The 18,441-nt window shown below is 38.5% G+C and overlaps 1 protein-coding gene across 4 annotated transcripts; it reads right to left on the bottom strand.

Moving 5' to 3' along the window:
* Nucleotides 1-1,854: 1,854 nt before the first annotated feature.
* PRMT7 (protein arginine methyltransferase 7) lies at nt 1,855-18,436 on the bottom strand. 4 transcript variants are annotated; one of them, XM_069027098.1, is made up of 18 exons: nt 18,388-18,436; nt 17,676-17,850; nt 16,863-16,899; nt 16,257-16,406; nt 15,600-15,708; nt 14,774-14,886; nt 13,392-13,633; nt 13,068-13,245; nt 11,868-11,950; nt 10,914-11,073; nt 10,415-10,498; nt 9,344-9,391; nt 8,466-8,555; nt 7,657-7,818; nt 5,198-5,272; nt 4,565-4,725; nt 3,290-3,386; nt 1,855-2,728 (listed from the first exon to the last, which is right to left on the bottom strand). In XM_069027098.1, exons 2-18 carry the CDS (start codon nt 17,768-17,770, stop codon nt 2,573-2,575), a joined length of 2,040 nt encoding a protein of 679 aa, XP_068883199.1. In that variant the 5' UTR covers nt 17,771-17,850; nt 18,388-18,436; the 3' UTR covers nt 1,855-2,572. The 4 variants fall into 4 exon arrangements, with proteins under 4 accessions (XP_068883199.1, XP_068883195.1, XP_068883197.1 ...); XM_069027094.1 differs by having other exon boundaries at nt 1,857-2,728; nt 11,868-11,995; XM_069027096.1 differs by having other exon boundaries at nt 1,857-2,728; nt 11,868-11,995; nt 17,676-17,847; nt 18,388-18,428.
* Between the last annotated feature and the right edge of the window lie 5 nt (nt 18,437-18,441).

The raw sequence follows: 18,441 nt of genomic DNA, 5'->3' as shown, positions 1-18,441 counted from the left end.
GACTGATACATACAATAAATAGTCCTAATTACACACATACACGTGGTAAGGGTTTGCCTCAACATAACAGCTCCCAGCAATTTTAACCAAATCCTTAAAGCAGTTGTGGTGCCTGTCTAAATGCACAAGCCAAACCAGCAAGCATTAATGATGTTGGTAACACTCACAGTGAACTAAAACATGCACAAGGTTTCTTGAGTATATCCATCAGATTTTGCTCCTCTAAGGAACCCAAAGGTGCTAAAATATGCTCGGCATTCCATCCTTCCAGTGGTTTGGGGTTTTTTTTGATAGCAGCAATGCAATTTCTGCTCCAGGTATACTGAAATTTGTTTTCCTTATATGCACACAGCAGACAGTTCAGCCCTGGGAGCACAGTTCTGCAGATTGCTGCTACTGCATAAAGCCTCTGCCCTTCCCCTTCACTGCACTCACCCCTGAGAACCTCTACAGTCCCAAGTGTCACAACATCAAAAGGGTTTAACAAGGATGCCCCTCAGTCACCATCCCTAATACCCACTGTAGGGACCACATAACTTCAACATATGTAACACTCATAACAAAATACAAATTCCCATCAGTGTGGATTTCTTCCCTCTGGCATTTTAACAAATTTATGTTTAATTTTTTCTTAGGAAGCATAATTCAGGAACACCCATACACAGTTACCTTTGAGAAAGTTAACATTACACAATAAAATACTGTGATTTTGGTTGTGGTTTTTTCCTATCTTATTTTTCCAAACATATAAATTCTAATATATTGCTATTATTTTTGTGTTCCCTATAGAACGCTGTATTCTCTTGCTGGATCCAGAATGACTTGTGCAGTTAAATGCACTTTCAGAAGCTATTCCTACTGCAGAACAAGAAGCAGCTCCTGCTTTCTGTGTCAGGCTAGACTCAGGAGTTACAGGACAGTCAGGAGAAGAGCAGCTGTACAGTGTCAGCCTTTTCCAGCCTTGCATAACTGTGCCTGTGCCTTTTTAAAAAAAATAAAGGTCCAAGCCTTTATTACTTTAAAGGTTTGGCCACATTATTGTTCCCTTTCCAACTGTACTGTGTACAACACATAACAACAATATTTGCTACCATACTTTCTGTGGGCTAAGCACAGTGTATCAAAATTAAAACAACTGTTTCATGAACAGCAACCTACATATTCCAGCAAAGTGTGTTAAGAGATGACAGACTAAAGTTAAGCATCTTAAAAGTGCAGTTTTGAAAAGTGAAATTCACAGACCTCAGCAGGAGCTGCAGGGTTTCTGTTCATCAGGAAAATGGGTCTAAAAATTTAGGAATATTTCAGATGGCTTGTGGGTCTATAAATATGATCACACCATTAGGAAAAGAAAAAGGAAAACATTTTACTCACAAGAATGATGTATCATGGTGACCAAGAAAGCAGAGCAGGGGAGGCTCCTGCTGCCTTGTGGCTTCCTCATGGTATTCCTTTCACTTTGCTAAAGCTGCTGCTCAGAGGAAATAGGAGTAGCTTTGGTAACAGTTATCCCTATGGATGGCTGACACAATTTGGGACTGGCAGGACATTGATTTTCTATCAAAATCTTAATAGGTCACACATACAAAACAGATACACCAATTGATTGTTCATCTAAAGCAGAACTCATTTCACACAATGCCATTGCTGCCAGTGTGATCTGGAGAGCAACTAAGAAAACCTCAGTAGCTGATGTGCTACTGCAGAGCACCTTACAACTTAGCCAAACTGGCAGGTGCTATTTACACCTCTGATGGAATGAGTTTAAGAGCACATTTTTAATCATATATGGAATATTACATATCTCATAAAGATTTTCTTTTTAGACTACTCCCATTCTTTTCCTTTTGTGTCTGGTCAGACTACCATCAGTTTGTCACTTCCAACTAATTTGAATATGTGCATTTTCTAATTTCCAGTTACAACTTCCCAGATTTTGGTCACTGTTTGGCAAAGGACTCTTCAGAAATGCAGCATTGCAGAACACCAGTTCCAGCAGAACATCAGTGCACCACAGTTTAATTCACTGGCCATTTCAGCTTAGAACCAGCCACAACTTAGACAAGTCTGAGAGCAGCTAAGCTGTTTCCTTCTCCCTATTAAGTGTACTAATATACATACGTAGCTTGACTTGGGATTTTTTTGGTGCACTCTGGAGATTATTTCCCATTTTACAGTGAAAAGAGCACAGCCTAGAAATAGATCTGTTTAACTGACTTTTCTCTAATGTCAGTGTTAAGGCGTGGTGACCTCATATGCATGATATGCCATGACACAACCAGCTGCTATTGTCAAGTCAACTGTTCTGCAGCTCATTAACACTGTGTGAAATCCTGAAAGAGATGATTTAAAGCATGTGTATATATGGATATAAACCCTGACAAGAATACCTGTCCCTAAGAAATGGTTCCTCTCTACCTCACTAACTGTATTTTGAAAACAAATCCAAATAAGTTAGAAGTATGTTTCAGAACAGTCTGCTCCCTGAACAAAATAAAAGAAACCCCCTGCTATACAAAAGAAATACTGTATGTTTATTATAATTTAGGAATATGAACAAAAGGAAAGTATTTTATAATAGCTTAAAATCCATAGCAATCTCTCCTGTCTTTGTGTCAAAATTTATAGTATATGTGACAGCAGTAGGCTCTGACAGAATTTCTGATTCAATAACAGAGCTGAAGAAATAAACAGCTTGCTTGCAGTGGGGATTCCATTCACAGTTTCCCTACAAGAGAGAGTTAAAAGTGAAAGCAGTCAAAATCTCCAGTATTATTACTATACAGTAAGAATGCAGTAAGAGTTCTTGTTCCCAGCTGAGCACACAATGATCAACAGTTTTCATTTATACTGCCATCCACTCCACTATGGAACACATAACTTTAAATACCATCTGCTACATCACACACTGAAGTCACTGAGTCAAAAATGGATTTGGTCAAAGAATATTGAGACAGAATACTAAAAATACTTACTCCTTCCCCTCCAAATTTTTGCTTTTGTTAAACTGAGATGAGGTAATTTGTATGAAAAAACTCTACTTTGACCTAGCATCCCATTTAAATTCTTAATTTGATTCCAAACTAGGGAGCATTTGGATGTAAATCAGACTCTGATTTTAAGGTACATCTCCTGCTCCCCACTAAAACATGAACAGGTATTTTTACTAATTCTGACTACACAGTATTCAAACAGAGCAACAAGGGGCACTACATAATCCAAGCATGGCCAACAGAGACCCGCTGCAAACACACAGACTTTGATGTAATAAATTCGATTGAAGATGTACCTTTTCATTTGCCATTTGCATCAGTCCTGTACTAACGGAGACATCAGCAGCAAGGTGATATTCCATCCACAGAACTGCTCCATGGCTCTTGCCTTTCCTGGGGAGAGGGGCAGGATAAAACCTGTTACTGTACATAATCCTGGCAGCTTAAACACTGCATTAGTGTTTAAGTGAGAGCTGTAAGAGCATGAACAACTCTTTCCTTGAAAGAAAGCTGAACAGCTGACTGAGCTGGTAATTGGGGCCAGCAACTTTTAAAGTATTTGCAGATATGAGATCTAAAAAAGGCATGGAGGAGAACATGTCATAACTACATCTGCTCAGCAGCATAGGCACTTAACCAGCACTGAATAACATGGCATAAATTACACAGCATACGCTGAGAACTTCCTTCAGAGACCCCAGTTTCTATTGACTCTGAATTTAGAGGAAATATTTACCACACACACCATGTCACTTCATGTGCCCGCTCCACAAGGAGCAGAGGTCATGCCAGTGTGCTGCCTGTAAACACAACTGCTGCAAAGGCACAGAAACCCCATGCAGATGGCTCTGGAGTCTATAAAAGCTTGAATTTTGTTTAATGAGAAACACAGCAGTGTTTGAGCTATGTAAGCTCCAGACAGTTATAAAATAAAACTTTCTTGGGTTTTTAATTCTTAACAGCATTTCAAGTTTGAACAGATTTAAGCACAGTCCACAGTTAGAGTGGAAAGTATCTCAGAAGATGTGGCAAATATAAAGATTGCCAGGATTTGTAGTTAGAACAAAGAATAGCATATACATTAAAAGCTATTAAAACAGTCATTTTAAAGCTACTAAACATAATAATTCATTCATTATTAAACACAATAATCTGACAAGCTATGAGGGAGCTTTTTCTGCAAGAACTCAGCAATAGGCAACAAACAGGAAGATTAAAAACATGCAGATAATGCTTTATTTTCTCTTAACTATAAATTAATCTATTTAAATAATAAATCACAGTGACAGCTAGTAAAATGTTATTTTTTTAAACAGGGGCATATTATCTAATCTGATAATATCTAATATTATTGTATTATTGTTATAGCCTATTGTGAATAGCCACAGAAAGTTTGCGTCAGAGCAACTTCCAGAACCTTAGGTCATGTTATTAAAAACTGCCAAGCACATTTGCACCAGTTAAGTGTATTACACTTAAAAGAGCTCAAAACTCAACTCCTCTAAAGAGCTTGAACAGGAGGTAAGAAAATGGATGATGACAAGAATATTTATTGCACGGAGAAAACTGACCGTAAGAGGTTTACAGAGCCCTCGGTGCTCAGACAGTGTTGTGGTACAGTCTTTGTGAAGTCAAATGTCAAAACTTCCTGGGGGTCTGAGAGTGACTTGCAGGGATACTCCCACAGCGGGTGAGGTTCTGCTTCCCTGGATTCCCTAAAATTCAGAGAATCCTGAGGAAAGGAAAGAATAAAATTAACTGAAAATGATAGAAATGCAAAGAGTCTGTGTTTTTAAGTTAATTATGGGTCCTGAACTCAGAGTATTTAAGCAATAAAGCTTCAAGAGGGCATGACTGCACTTCTCAGGCACAAGGGAAAAAATGTCCTACATTTGTGAAACCAAATGCTGTGACTGGGGCCCTGATCCCTGAAATAGAAACAGGCACTTTCAAAACACAATGCACTGACATTTTCTTCTCCCTCAAGATGAATTCCTGTACTCCTCCACAATTACTGTAAAATTAATCTCAATGGCTAACTCAAATATGGATATTGACAGCACAGCTCTAGAAACTGACACAAATAAATCTCAAACAATGGAGTGCTGCCTAATGCACAAGTTTTTCAACAGTCACTAAATGCTTTATTAAGTCAAACTGAATTTTTGTTTTCCTGAGACTTGTGCTGAAACTATTTTTCTTACTTTAATCATATCATCCATAGTCTGGACATCAAAACCTTCACAGATGCCACATGGACTCCGGATTCTCCATAAGTCCTACAAATGAAAACAGGATTTTGTTTGGCTTTATTAAAGGAAACAGGAAATCTTGAAATAATTTTAGCTGTAGCTTAGACATTTGATAGCAAGCCAGATAAAGACTTTTTACTGTGTATATATTCCTAAACCATTACAACTACTGCAAGAATCAGAAGATGATTCTGGGAAAAGATTTTTTGAAGTCAGCTAATTCTTTGATCACTGTTTTCAACTCCTCTAAAGAACATTTCTTAAAATCTCTGTGGGTAGTTTCTTTTAGAGCAGGTATGGATTTACCAAGATCTAACCCTTACAGCACCTCCACTTTCACTGTCTAGCACAGGTAAGTGCTCCCAGCAGTATCAAACATCTCAGAGCCTACAGAGAACCACACTTCCCTTTAGCCCCCCAAGGTGGAGTGAGACCATTTTAGCCACTTCACACCATGCCTCTCATTGACTTTAGCAACCCACTGGACAGACAATGATTCAGTTCAACATCTGCCTTTTCTTAGACCTCATTAATGGTCTCTTAACATGACAATTCACTAACTATAGATATAAACACTTTTTATTACCTGTTCATTGTTGCACTTACTCTCAAATGTTCCTGCTTTACAAGCTAGCAGCAGGACTACTGTACATTTAAACAAATACCTTTATAACTTCTGCCTGAATACAGCATGAACTAGAGTGACTCTCAAGAGTCTCTGAATGGTACACCCAGCAGAACTATCAAAACAGACAGGCAGCACCCTGCTCCCTAAATGCAATTATGGATGAAACAAGTTTGTAACTGAAGTAATCATCAAATTGTTTCTCCTGGATCCAGGTTTTGCTAATTGCTTAACCATGACAACATATCCATTCTGAGAAGACAGAACAGCCTACAGACCCTGTTCTGCAGGAGACCTTGCAACACTGTGTCTATTCCCTCTGTCTAACCAAGAACTGGTAAATGCAGAGGTTATTTTTAAAATCCCACAGATTCCAGTCTTTGAGTCTAGATTCATCACTGAACAAAGAAGAAAATGTAAAATTAAAGCATCAGCTTTGGGGATAGCTTAAGGGAACAAAATACAAGTTAAATGTTCTATCAAAATGTTTATGTGGAATCATCTCTGAACAAACCCTGTATATGGAAATGTAAAACTGAGGCTTAGGTGACATGAATGTTACTCTACATTCTGCTACTAGACTGCTGAATAATCTTCAGTAGTCACTGCATGCTTTGGTTTCCTCATCCAGACCATGGAGAGAATAATGCTTACTTCCTTACAAAATGCTCTGAGGTCTACGGAACTAAATCCTCTAGGTCAGAGAGCACAGAATTAGAATTTACTGCTTATCTCAATCTGATTACTGTTGATTAGTCTAAGTATCTGCTCCCTATTACAGAATTCAGATTTACATTATTTACTCAGTATATACTTAAACTCTGTACATTTTTGCAGAAAACTGAAAAAATGGGCATCACAGTTGATTAGTCCCAGAGGGAAAAAGAAAAAACCCATTTTCACATGCACATATCAAAAGCAGAAGTAAGAGAACAAGGTTAAAGGGCATTCGAATAAGGAAACTGTTAAGGGAGAGAAGGCTCAGACACAAAAACTACACAGCTGGTGAGCCAGAGGGGAGAAAAGATGACAAAAAACACCAGGCATTGTTAACAGATAAACTGAAGGCTGGTTTTTTTATGTGAAAATTCATTAGATTATAGGAGTTTTACTTAAAGATACGTATATTTATTTACACAACACTGGACTACAGAGTTCCCTCACTTAAGATATTGGACTTTACATATTAATGATGAAAGTACTTAATTAATTTCCATTGTCACTGTAGGTAAACACTTCACAATCTTTAGGTACAAAGTCCTTAATAACTGAAAAAAGTAAGTTTATAACTTTGTACAGTATCTGAAATATGACTTTTCAAAGTATTTTTAAGATGTGCTCATATTCAGAGCTGTGCACAGCCTTAAGCAGTTGAAAAGAAACCCCCATACAATTGAGAATCCTGCCTACAGTCTTATAAAGCCTTGTTTCAAAAAATGGTATGCTGCAGAATATCTACTTGATACATATATTTATATATAGTATATATAACAACATATGGAATTTTATAAATAACCACAACTGTCACATGCTTCAGCACTCTCTAAATAAATATTTTAAAACATGCAGCCCTTTCATTTTAAATGGCAGAATTACTTTAGTTGATTTGCTGACAAGAGATGACTGAAACAACAACATTTACCTTCAAGATATCAAATATTCTTTTCTCAGCTGGTAAGTACGAAACATATCAGATGGTATTAAGATGCAATAAAGTTGCCATTTAGAAGTCCTGGAAGAATACTCATTTTTAAGTGGATTTGTGTAAATATCTAAACAATCTCACCTGGAACTCCACAATCATCATGTGCAAAGAAGCAGACTGAGGCAGCACAGTGACATTGCTGGCAAGGTGAGTGCTCACAGCTGTCCTGGCATACCAGAAATACAGGTTATGCCACGGCAACAAACTTGTAGTGAAAAATGGCTCTCCCACAAGGACAGAAATCTTGTCAAAGAAAGGAAGACATAAAAATCATTGTAATAAAGTACAACAACTCACAACCCAGGCTGTTTAGATCTTCCAATAGCTGCCAGTGCAATATATTAAGTGAAATCATCTAGATAAAAACTTCTACTGCTCCCTAGGAATTACTGTATACTGCACATACAGCACACTGGACATTGTTTTGTGGGTTTAGTTACCACATTTTAAATTGAATTTTCCCACAACATAGTTTGTGAGAAAATACTGCAGTTTGAGTTTGGAAGGCTTTGTAATGAGTGATGGAATTCTGCAGTTTTAATGTTATTACTTCCAAATAGATTGCAATCTTCTCGAGTGAAAGAGCTGTGAAAGAGCTACAGCCTTGTAGAACACATGCAGTTAAACCAGTTAAACTGCCTTAACAACTGGTGCAATTATGCAGCAGGGAAAGTCAGACCATTCAGAAACAAAGCAACAACCCTCCCACAATCTTTAGTCTCCTTCAGTTTTAGTTGCACATGGTGTGAACCATTTACTCATGACATTTTATGTGAACTGGGATATAACAGGATTCATTGTGGTGGCACAGCAGGAAAGCAAGATTCATTTTTACTTTCTGCTCCCTACTAACCCTCTGAAATTTAGTATACTGAGCAACTGTAACATACCTTTTTATCTTCCAAATGAGAAGGCTTCAGCAACTCAGGACGTGCTTCTATTATTTTAATTTTATCTTCAAGATGATTTGCTTTAAAAAACTAAAATGAAAAAGTAGCAGTCTTTATCAAAAGCCACAGTTGAGACCTAAATAATAATTTTATTGAAAATAAATTAGAAAAAAACCCCAGTAGCCAGAAGAAATTTTAATATAACTTCCTGCCATAACTCATGAGGATGATACAAGTCTATTGTTCAAGGCTGCATGCACATAGAGCCAACACGTCACACCCAGGGAACTAAAACACATGCCCTCCATAGTCCTTCCATTACCTACGAAAAAAGGCAGATTCTTCACCTTCATTCATTTATACTTTGAAGCATATGAGAAGGATAACCAAGAAAAGTAAGAATCACTTCAACTATGAATACACTGCATATTTAGCTTCCTTTTGAGACCAGCTTCAGGTCCTCATTTGCCCACCATTCCTGGTTTTGCACTCCTGAGCTGCAGGATGAGCCAGACCTCTTTCAAATACACAGTGTCAACTAAAGGAGTCACAGCCATATGATGACTTAAGAAGCTGCTTCCAGACACTTCTTAGGCACCACCTGCCTCTCCTGAACAGCCTCCACTCTGCTGGCAGAGCCTCCCCTGCCCTTCCCCAAGGCAGAGACAACAGCAGAGCAGGCATCCCCAACTTGTCTCAGCTGGAAGACAACTGCTGGATGCTGCTTGCCAGGCAAGACTGGTGCAGGCTGTGGGATGCTCTCACTGATCCTCAGAAACAAACCAAGGCAAAGGCAGCAGCAGAGCAGCAGCTGAAGCAGACAAACCAAGAGGCATCTGCAGGAGAGATCCAGCTTTAAAAGTAAATGGAATACTCACTTTTTCCATGACAGAACAGGACACGCCAGAGTTTTCTAACGTAAACACCTAATGAAAATACACAGTTAGTCAAACTAGCTTTATAGTTTTTAATTAAAAGAATATGTAACTGAAAAATGAAGGAACATTTCGATGCCCTAGTGAGCACAGTTCATAAGAACTATGCATCTATTCCACAGCCCACTATAATGAACATTTTTAACAACGAAACACCCCCCAAAACTACAGGCTAAATAATTCTGTTTTCACAGCTATATCAGAAAAAAACTCATCAGAATGCAAATATTTCTTTTCCATTTTTAAGTTGCACACAGCATATTAACATTTGTTCTAAGCACGTATTTACTCATGAACTAATGCAAGCATATTGCCAGTGTGTCAAATTGTAAATACTGCTTAACATGACCAGACTGTGTCAGCTGGAAAGTGCTAAGAAGCTTTCTGCAGTAAGAGAAAACATTTGTTTTTATCCAAAATTGGTGAATAGTTAAGCAATATACTACATTCCTGCAGATTATATTACATTACACATTCCCAAATATTCAGTTCAACCCTAACAGATTTTAGTTTAAAGAGCCTCGTGACATCAAGTAGGGAATTTATATATGTGAGACAGCCAGGAAGCTCTCAGCTCTCAGTTACACACAGACCCAGTATTCTTACTGCTTCCTACTTTGCTTTTACAGCTCTTCCACTCAAGACTAAATAATAAATGTAATTATGGTACATAAAAGAAGAAGAAAACCTTTCCAGACATTAAGTCCATAGAAAGAGTGTTTCCAAAAGCACAAGATAGAAGATGGCAAACAGGAAGCAGTGGGGAATGAGGAACAGCACTTTCCTTCAAAACTACACATCGGTAAATGTCAAATCTGGTAATTACTTATCTTCCCAGACTTCAGTTTGATCAGAGATGAGTTTAACCTCCCCTTCAACACAGTGTGAGCCTATTCCTCACTTGTCCCTGATGGGGCACCGGAAATAGTTAAATAATGAGCTGGAAATGAATTACATAACAGAAAAATACCAACTAAAATGCCAAGATCTGAAAAACAGGACTAAGTACTGTACCTGCTTTGCTCCAAGACAGTGAGCCAGCACAGGCAGCAGACTGCCATCACTGATACAAAGGCAAACACTATCTGTTTTCAGAACCTATAGAAAACAAATAATCATTGTTATTCTTATTCCAAAGGGAAAAGTTTTCCGCACTTTATACACCTTCATATCAAATAATGGTAAAAAATTCTCATTTAATGCCATTGACTTAGGTCTGAAAAAGTTTGCTCAAAAATGTATTAGATGTCTTCATTCAACTACCAGTACTACATGTAACAAACACACAGAACTGCTACAAATTCTATGCAAAAATGGCTGCTTACCATTTAAAAATGTAGTTAGAGTTTTCAAGACAAAAGTATAACTTACATCTGCTGATGGATAAGAAATATACTTCATGAGCAAAGTCCTTTGCAGGGGACAAACAAATTCCATAAATAATTACTGCAAATTAACCATTATGTGCATCCATCAGAGAAGCCAATAAAACCTGCAGGCAACAAGCACTCACTTTCTTCAAGGACTTGATGTATTGGCGTGTTCGGTTCTGATCATTCAGCTCCCCAAAGCGGGCTCTGTTCCAAAGCAGATGAGCACGACACCTACAGACAGGACTCTCCACACAAACATCTGCTTTATGCTCCTCTTCATCTGCTTTATTTTCCCCTTCTCTGTAGAAAATTTCAATGTAATATTAACTACAGCATCAGTAACACGGTTTTTGCAAACAGGCACATGTATGCATTTTGGCTGATATGCACATTAAAGCATATGAACTCTGCTGTCACTGTTTCAAAGTTACTGGTTCTCCAGAGACATTTTTGTAACTCTGCATTTCCAAATGAGGAGAGGCCAAAAACAATTTTCACCTTCTTTAAAAGACAAAATCAAGAACCATCCCCATTTTCCCACTAACTGTGATGGTTAGGTACTTAAGGCTTTGCTCTTTCAGCGAACAGTTACTTGTTTGGATTCCTAAGTAAAAAAGGCACAGCAAATTCAGACATTTTAAAGCTAGCACTGTTTTTAAAAAATGTTAGCTGCTATTGTCATCACAACCAACATGATTAAGCTCTTTTTAAATCTGAGCAGAAAGCAGTAATCTCTAAAAGACAGTGCTGACTAGGAAAATAGAAAATGGAAACACAATGGCAATTATTTCACTTCTTTACCTGTGTGCCACCTCAGCTGAGCTGTTATTTTAGGATTTCCAGGAATCAACCATTAGTGTTTTATGTTTCTTTGTCACAGAATACAACCAAGTACAAGGCAGGAGCTTGCAGTCCAACTGTATTTTTTTGCATAATGTGTATTTTCCACCTGTGCATTTCCCATGAAGCAGCCTTTAATATTTTTCTAGTCTTTGGGTTCTTATCTTGCTCTTCTACAAAACTAGATGCCCTAAGAGCAGCAAATACTCCAGCTAGGAGTAAGACAGCAGCCTTTTTCACAAACAGATTGTTACCTGGCTTTCTGCAGGTTGTACCACACAGAGTACTCATCACGACAGGCAGTCAGGTACAACTTCTCACCCTGCAGAACTGGCTCCTCATTTGGAAGAAAATAAACACACTGCATCCAGTGATCTCTCCACTGAAAAGGGTTATATATATACAAAACCTTAGGAACTCACTCATAAATAGCAAATGGAAAGTAAACAAATAGCAGGAAATCAGTTAGGAAGAATAGGCACAACTTCAAAAATGCATTATTAAGAATCCCATTCAAGTTAGCAAGGCTGAATAAATACCACTATTACATGTTGAATAATATTGATTTCTTGCAACACAATAAGCCTGAGACCACTGGCTTGCTCACTAGCCAAGCTTCTATTTCAACAAAATTAAAAACAATCCAAAATTGCTTTCCATTTATTAATGCTGTTCCACCTCCACAGTTCACTTGTTAGAAACTTGTATTGAATTGCTGACAGCCTCATGCACCTAGAATTACATCACTTAGCGTCACTCTGGTCACAGCACAACTCTTCTGTGTTTCAAAAGCTGTTTTTTGCACTGGAAGTATCCCATGCTGAACAGTCATTCTAAGCTGACTGAACACCTCCAAGTTTAATATTTGAAATTATCATTCTCAAACATGGTAAGTGTAGACAATCAATAATTTTGTAACTTATTTTTTGACTAAATTCATCCTACTAGTAAATACATTCACATAAAACCACAGGAATCTGACTTAATAGTGATAGGGTTTCTCTAAATATCCGTATCAATCCAGCATTTTCCTACACCAGCCTCTTTTTTTTATGAGCATATAAACACACTACCATAAACGTAACACTTATTTGGAAATTTAATAGAAGAACTACATGGAAGCAAACCACAGACTAATATTTTAACCAGGGATAAAGACTAGTTAAGGAAAAAGATACAGAAATCTTTATTTCTTGAAAGTAAAAGAAATAACAGTACCTGGAAGTCAGCTTCAGTCTCTGTTACATAAAAATTACTCTTTAACATTAAAGAAAACCTCAAACAGGCACATACCATAGCTAAAATTTCTACAATTTGCTTATTTAGCATCTTCCAATAGTTTAAACATTAGCAAAGTTCCTAAGCAATTTAAGGCAGAGCTGCTTAAACCCCCCCAGTACTCAGAAGAGCTGCTCAGTCATCTGACAATGGTATCTGAAGGCTCAGTATTTTACCTGCAAAGCAGAAGTGGGTTTTACCCAGTAGGGAGCCATTGTACAGTTTATCATCCCAGAGGGGTCCATGTCAATATCCCACCAGGAAAGGACAATTTGTGCCTTGCCAGACTTCACAGGCTCCAGCTGCACTCTATAATAGGTAGAAGCACTCTGTACTGGCTTACTGAAATCCACACTGCAGAGAGAGAAGCATGAAAATCATAAAAAGAAATAGTTCAGCATTCTTCAGAAATTCCCACCAGCTTCTTAAGCTGAATGCACAGCTTATATGAAAGGTGTAACAGGGAAACTTTGTTTTGAACAAAACAATGTCTCCTTTACCTGAACATTGTCACCACATCACTAAGGGTAGTGAAGTCACTTAAAGGCATCTGGTTCAGTTGGATATCACAAACAGAAGGAACACCGGGACAGTTCTCCATTTCTGAAGGGGGAACAAGAATTTTTTCACCATCCTCTGCTTCAACATGAACAGGAAACAGTTTCTTCCAGGACCACATTCTTTTGGATTCCACTAACTGGACATACACTGTTGCCCTGTGAGGCACTGCCTCACATCCTTCCTGAGTGTTCAAAACAAAGGGTAAAAACATTCAATAAGTTTGACTTATTAACATGAGTGAAAATTAAATCAATTGAAATGCAAGCCCACTTAAAGCAAAGTTGGACTGGGAGCTTTGAAATCTAAAATACAAATCATTTTGGAGACTTTTGTAACATCAGAGCAATCTATCTCTCTGTGAAATAGAATATACGTATCAATACTGTTCAGTGTGCTTCAGCAAGGCCAGATTACTTTATTAACCATACATTATCAGTTTACTAGCCTCAGTTAAACTTGCATTTCCACTCTCATTCTGAAATAAGAGATTTATCTTGGGCTTCTCAAGGCAGAAATCTAGTAAGCTATCCACAATAAAAGAGAGTTGGTGATTGCAATGAGAAAATAAGAAAAATAATTTATGCAAGGACAACTTTGTATCCGTGTTTAAAGAGTAGAAAACATACAAGTTGTCCTAAAAATCCCACAATGAACTAAGAGCCAACCATGAAGTCCAAAAACAGTGCTTTTACAGAAAAAAAGACTAATTGCAATTTGGAATTATAAATGGAGAGCAGTACAAAGTTATGGAGTGCTACTATCTTTATAAAGTGTCTTTTAAACTGGTGAAAGGAAACCTGGAAACCTAAATAAAGTTTTGCCATCCACATTTTAATGAAGGGAAAATATAAGAAAATGTAGAAGAGAAAGCCCTAAAATTATATCTGTAGATCACATGTTCAAAAAAAAGACACTGATTTAAATATAGTGTTTAAAATATTTTCACATGCAAAATGCATAAGGTGTATTAAGAGCACAACAGAAAAAAACAAACAACCAAAAATGAACCAATGCCTGGGAGGTAAAGCTCATCAAATTTAGGAGAATTTAATTTTTTAAAACATCTTGGAACAAAGATGTTATTAAGAAGAGCTTCAAATCAGAACTGGATGCCTTTCTGAAAGACACTGGTTAACCAGCAAGTTACTGGTTTCAGCACAAAGCAATCAGGTGTAATTTCAGAGCCTGTGATTTACTAGCAGAGCTAATGGTGTATTTACCAAGGGATACAGAAGCCTAAGTTCTGTATAATCTCTATCCTACTTCAAGAAAAAGCAGAATTTCTCTACTGATAGATGTGACATACTTTCTGTTTTCTTACCTGTACAAGGTATTTGTGTGCGTGCTCATAGGTTGGTAAAGCTCCTTCTCCTATCAGCTCTGTATCAAATAATTCTGTTACCAGGATGTTTGCCCGACACTGCATATCTCCATCTAAAAGACACAAATTAATATTGTAATGTTAAGCCTTTATGTAAGTCTTTCAAGAAGATGCTATCCTGAATACACAAGTAATTAAAAAAAATATTCCTGTCAGAGAGTCTGCTGAAGACTGGAAATTATTTTCCATTTGAAATGCAAATGGTTACTGAGACATTACCAGAACACTTTCTTTCAAAGTAGATTTCCAGTGTTACTTTCTAGAGTGTAAAGTGTCGCAGAATCCTTAAGGTGGAAAAGACCTTTAACATCAAGTCCAACCACCAACCCAGCACCATCCCCATGTTCACCACTAAACCATGTCCTCAAGTGCCATATCCACGTTTTTGAACACTTCCAGGGATGGTGACTCCACCCTTTCCCTGGGCAGTCTTTTCAATGCTTCACAACCATTCCTGTGAAAAAATTTTTCCTAATCTCCCACCTAAACCTTCCCTGGCACAACTTGAGGCCATTTCCTGTCATCCTGTCACTTGTCACCTGGGAGAAGAAGCCAACCCTCACCTGGCTACAACCTTTTCAGGCAGTTATAGAGATAAGGTCTCCCCCTGATTCTCCTCTTCTCTAAGCTGAGCCCCCCCAGCTCCCTCAGTGCTCTCAAAGTACTTGTTTTAATTAAAAATATATGAGGAATAAGAGTAAGAGAGATTTCTTCACTATTTTCAGGTACTTGCCATTTCTTTTTAAGTCTAGCCTATTTTTCTCACCTGGGCCAACTGTGACTTCAGTGGAATGCTTGTTGATTACTTTGATCTTGTCAGAAAAACCATTTTTCTCCACTATCTTCACAGCAGCATTAGCCATGGGTTTGAACACCTGTGAACAGCAAGAGTGTAACAAAATGGTACCCTCATGTCAGCTTTCAAAATTGGAAGGGCACCAACACAAAATGCAATATATTTAGTTCTGAAAAAAATTAACATCTTCTGTATCTTCTCCTACGTCTGAAGTCCACTACCATGAAACAAGGCAACGAGCCTCACTTGAAAAAGTCAGACCTCCACTGTTAGGGAGTATCAGTTGCCTCCAAAAGCTACTCGAATTTAACTTTTGAAACACAAGAATACATATTAATATTGTAGCATTTACATTAAACAAACTAATTTCTTTGTAAAAATAAAAATATATACACATACATCAACAGAAGCCCCTAGAGACCTACAGGTGCTGACGACACTGTCAATGAAACCAAAACAACCAGCACCGAGATAGTCACTGAAGTAGGCCAAAACCCTGTTTTTATTAACAGTGTAATTGTGAAGAGAATTTCTGTTTCCTTCAGAACAAAAATAAGAGAGACAGTCTGAAAATAAGAGCATCACAAAGAATGTGTTGAATACGTGCAACTCCTAACAAATGCTCACCTCAACTGCATAGCAGAAATCTGCCCCGGCCGAAGCTGCCATCATGGACAGGAGTCCTGTGCCTGTCCCTATATCCAGCACAATTGCTTTCTCACCTCTCTCTTTAACTCTGCTCACTGCAGCACGAATACCTTGGTAGTATTTCACATTCTGTGGAGAAGACAAAAAAAATCAGCAACCTTTTACCCATTTATGCTTTTAATTTTTGTAAAGAAATCTTGCGTTCTCTGACTGTGAATTTATAACCAGAGACAGGCCTACTGTGGAGGCACCACAATAGTCTTTCAAAAGATTACTGTTGGAATAATAATTCCACTTTTACAGCCTTTGAAATTTCATCTAATGAGCTCTCTGTCAAAAATGTCAAACATAGAACAGCAAAATCGGCTACCGAATATAAAAATGTTCTGCAGTAAACAACAGAACACTAAGTAAGATGTAAGAGGGCATCTGTTGATCTAAGAGCAAGTCTGGTACCTTACAGAGTACAAAAATGTCATCATTTAATCTTTCAAAAAAACCTATATAACAATCAGTGACAGCTATTCAAGAGGAATGAAATGGCTCTTTTCCCACCATTCAACAGGGTCTTGCCTCTATACTTACTCTGTCCTTATCATGAAGCATATCTGCATAGCGTGACCTGCAATAAAAGATATTCCAGTTATAATACTCCATTCTGCAAAGCAATGTGGCCCATAAATGCACAAAAAACTGACATATGCTTTGAGGATCTGAAGTGTTTCTCAAATCTAAGGGATAATGTAATTTCAGTGATCTGGCCATCAGCATATAAATGAACTCATGAACCACTGGCACAAATCCTCTCCACGTAATGGGCCCAAGGCACAGACCTATGGACAAACAGCTGTGAAGCAGCACCTGAGACAGATGTAGAGTTATACAGAGCAATGAAAGACAAACTACTAATGACCTATCATTTTTTATCAAGACTTAAACTTCTTTGGTTCCCCCTTCTTCATGGGTTGCACTACTCAAACACACCCCAAAATGTATCTTCCCACATTCTCTGGCTGTTACACTAAGCTTTAAAGAGGCAGAACAGGAACAGACAACCGGCAGTTATATTTTGCACTGGCATTTAAAAGAAATTTAGTCAGTGCATTTTGCCCCACCTCAGTCACTGTCAGTATTAGGATCAGCCCCACAGAAAACATTTTTTAAAGTTTACAAGGAAACTACTTGGAGAATAATTCACAAAATTCGACATTGACAGTTCTGCCTTGTACACCACTGGGCACATTTACTGACATTCAGACTATTCTACAGTCCGTTCACCTCATGCCCTTGGAACTCCTACAAAGACAGACCCCCTCAAACTATCATTTAAAAAAAGTTGGATTTGCTCGGCTTTTTGGTATTTTTTAACGGAGCAGCAAGCTACTTTTCCAAGCATACCTTGCAATCTCCTGGTGGTAGTCATAGTCCTCGCCCTCTTCTAACCACTCCATCGAACCAGTGGTTGGATTAGCTCTTCCACAAAAGGTTTTCATGATCAATCTCAATTTGTATTGTATTATTTATGTATTATGTACAGTTTTGATTTCGCTTCAATATAATACACCAAGTACTGCTGTGAAAAAAAACCCAAACAAACCATAAAACTTTTAGTAAACACAACAGGCATCGCTTTAGCTCTGGATACTTTTACATTTCCCCCACTACACCTGCCTTGGCCAGAAGTACTAGTGACTGCTTTACGCTTCTTTCATAAGGACGTTTTAAGCTAAAATCTGTCACCTAGTCCTAAACTGAAAGGGAACCCTAAAGATCATCTAGGTCTAATCCCTGAGAACACAACATAGAAAAAAACCCAAGCCAGCAGTAAATCCTCATGGAAGAACCCCCGTAAGCGAGCACAGTGGGCCGGCGGCGGCCCCTCTCCCGGAGTGCCCACAGCCTGCCCGAGGGAGGACCTGCAAACCCCGCGCCGGGACCGGGACCGGGACAGGCCCGGACCCTCCCCGCCTCAGGAACGAGCTGCGATGGGGGACGGCCAGAACATTCTCCACCATTCCCTGCCCGGAACCAGCGTAGCGGGCCCGAGAATCCGCGGGCTCGTCCCCTCCTCAGAGCCCTAGGCCGGCACCTCCGCAAGCCGCGTGTGTACCTGCCGCGGATACCGCGTGTGCCTTCCCCAGCAGCGCGGACACTCCCCCGCCGC

The sequence above is a fragment of the Aphelocoma coerulescens genome, chromosome 11, assembly GCF_041296385.1.
Source record: "Aphelocoma coerulescens isolate FSJ_1873_10779 chromosome 11, UR_Acoe_1.0, whole genome shotgun sequence".
Classification (NCBI taxonomy): Eukaryota; Metazoa; Chordata; class Aves; order Passeriformes; family Corvidae; genus Aphelocoma; species Aphelocoma coerulescens.
This window is presented reverse-complemented; position numbering and strand designations above follow the sequence as displayed.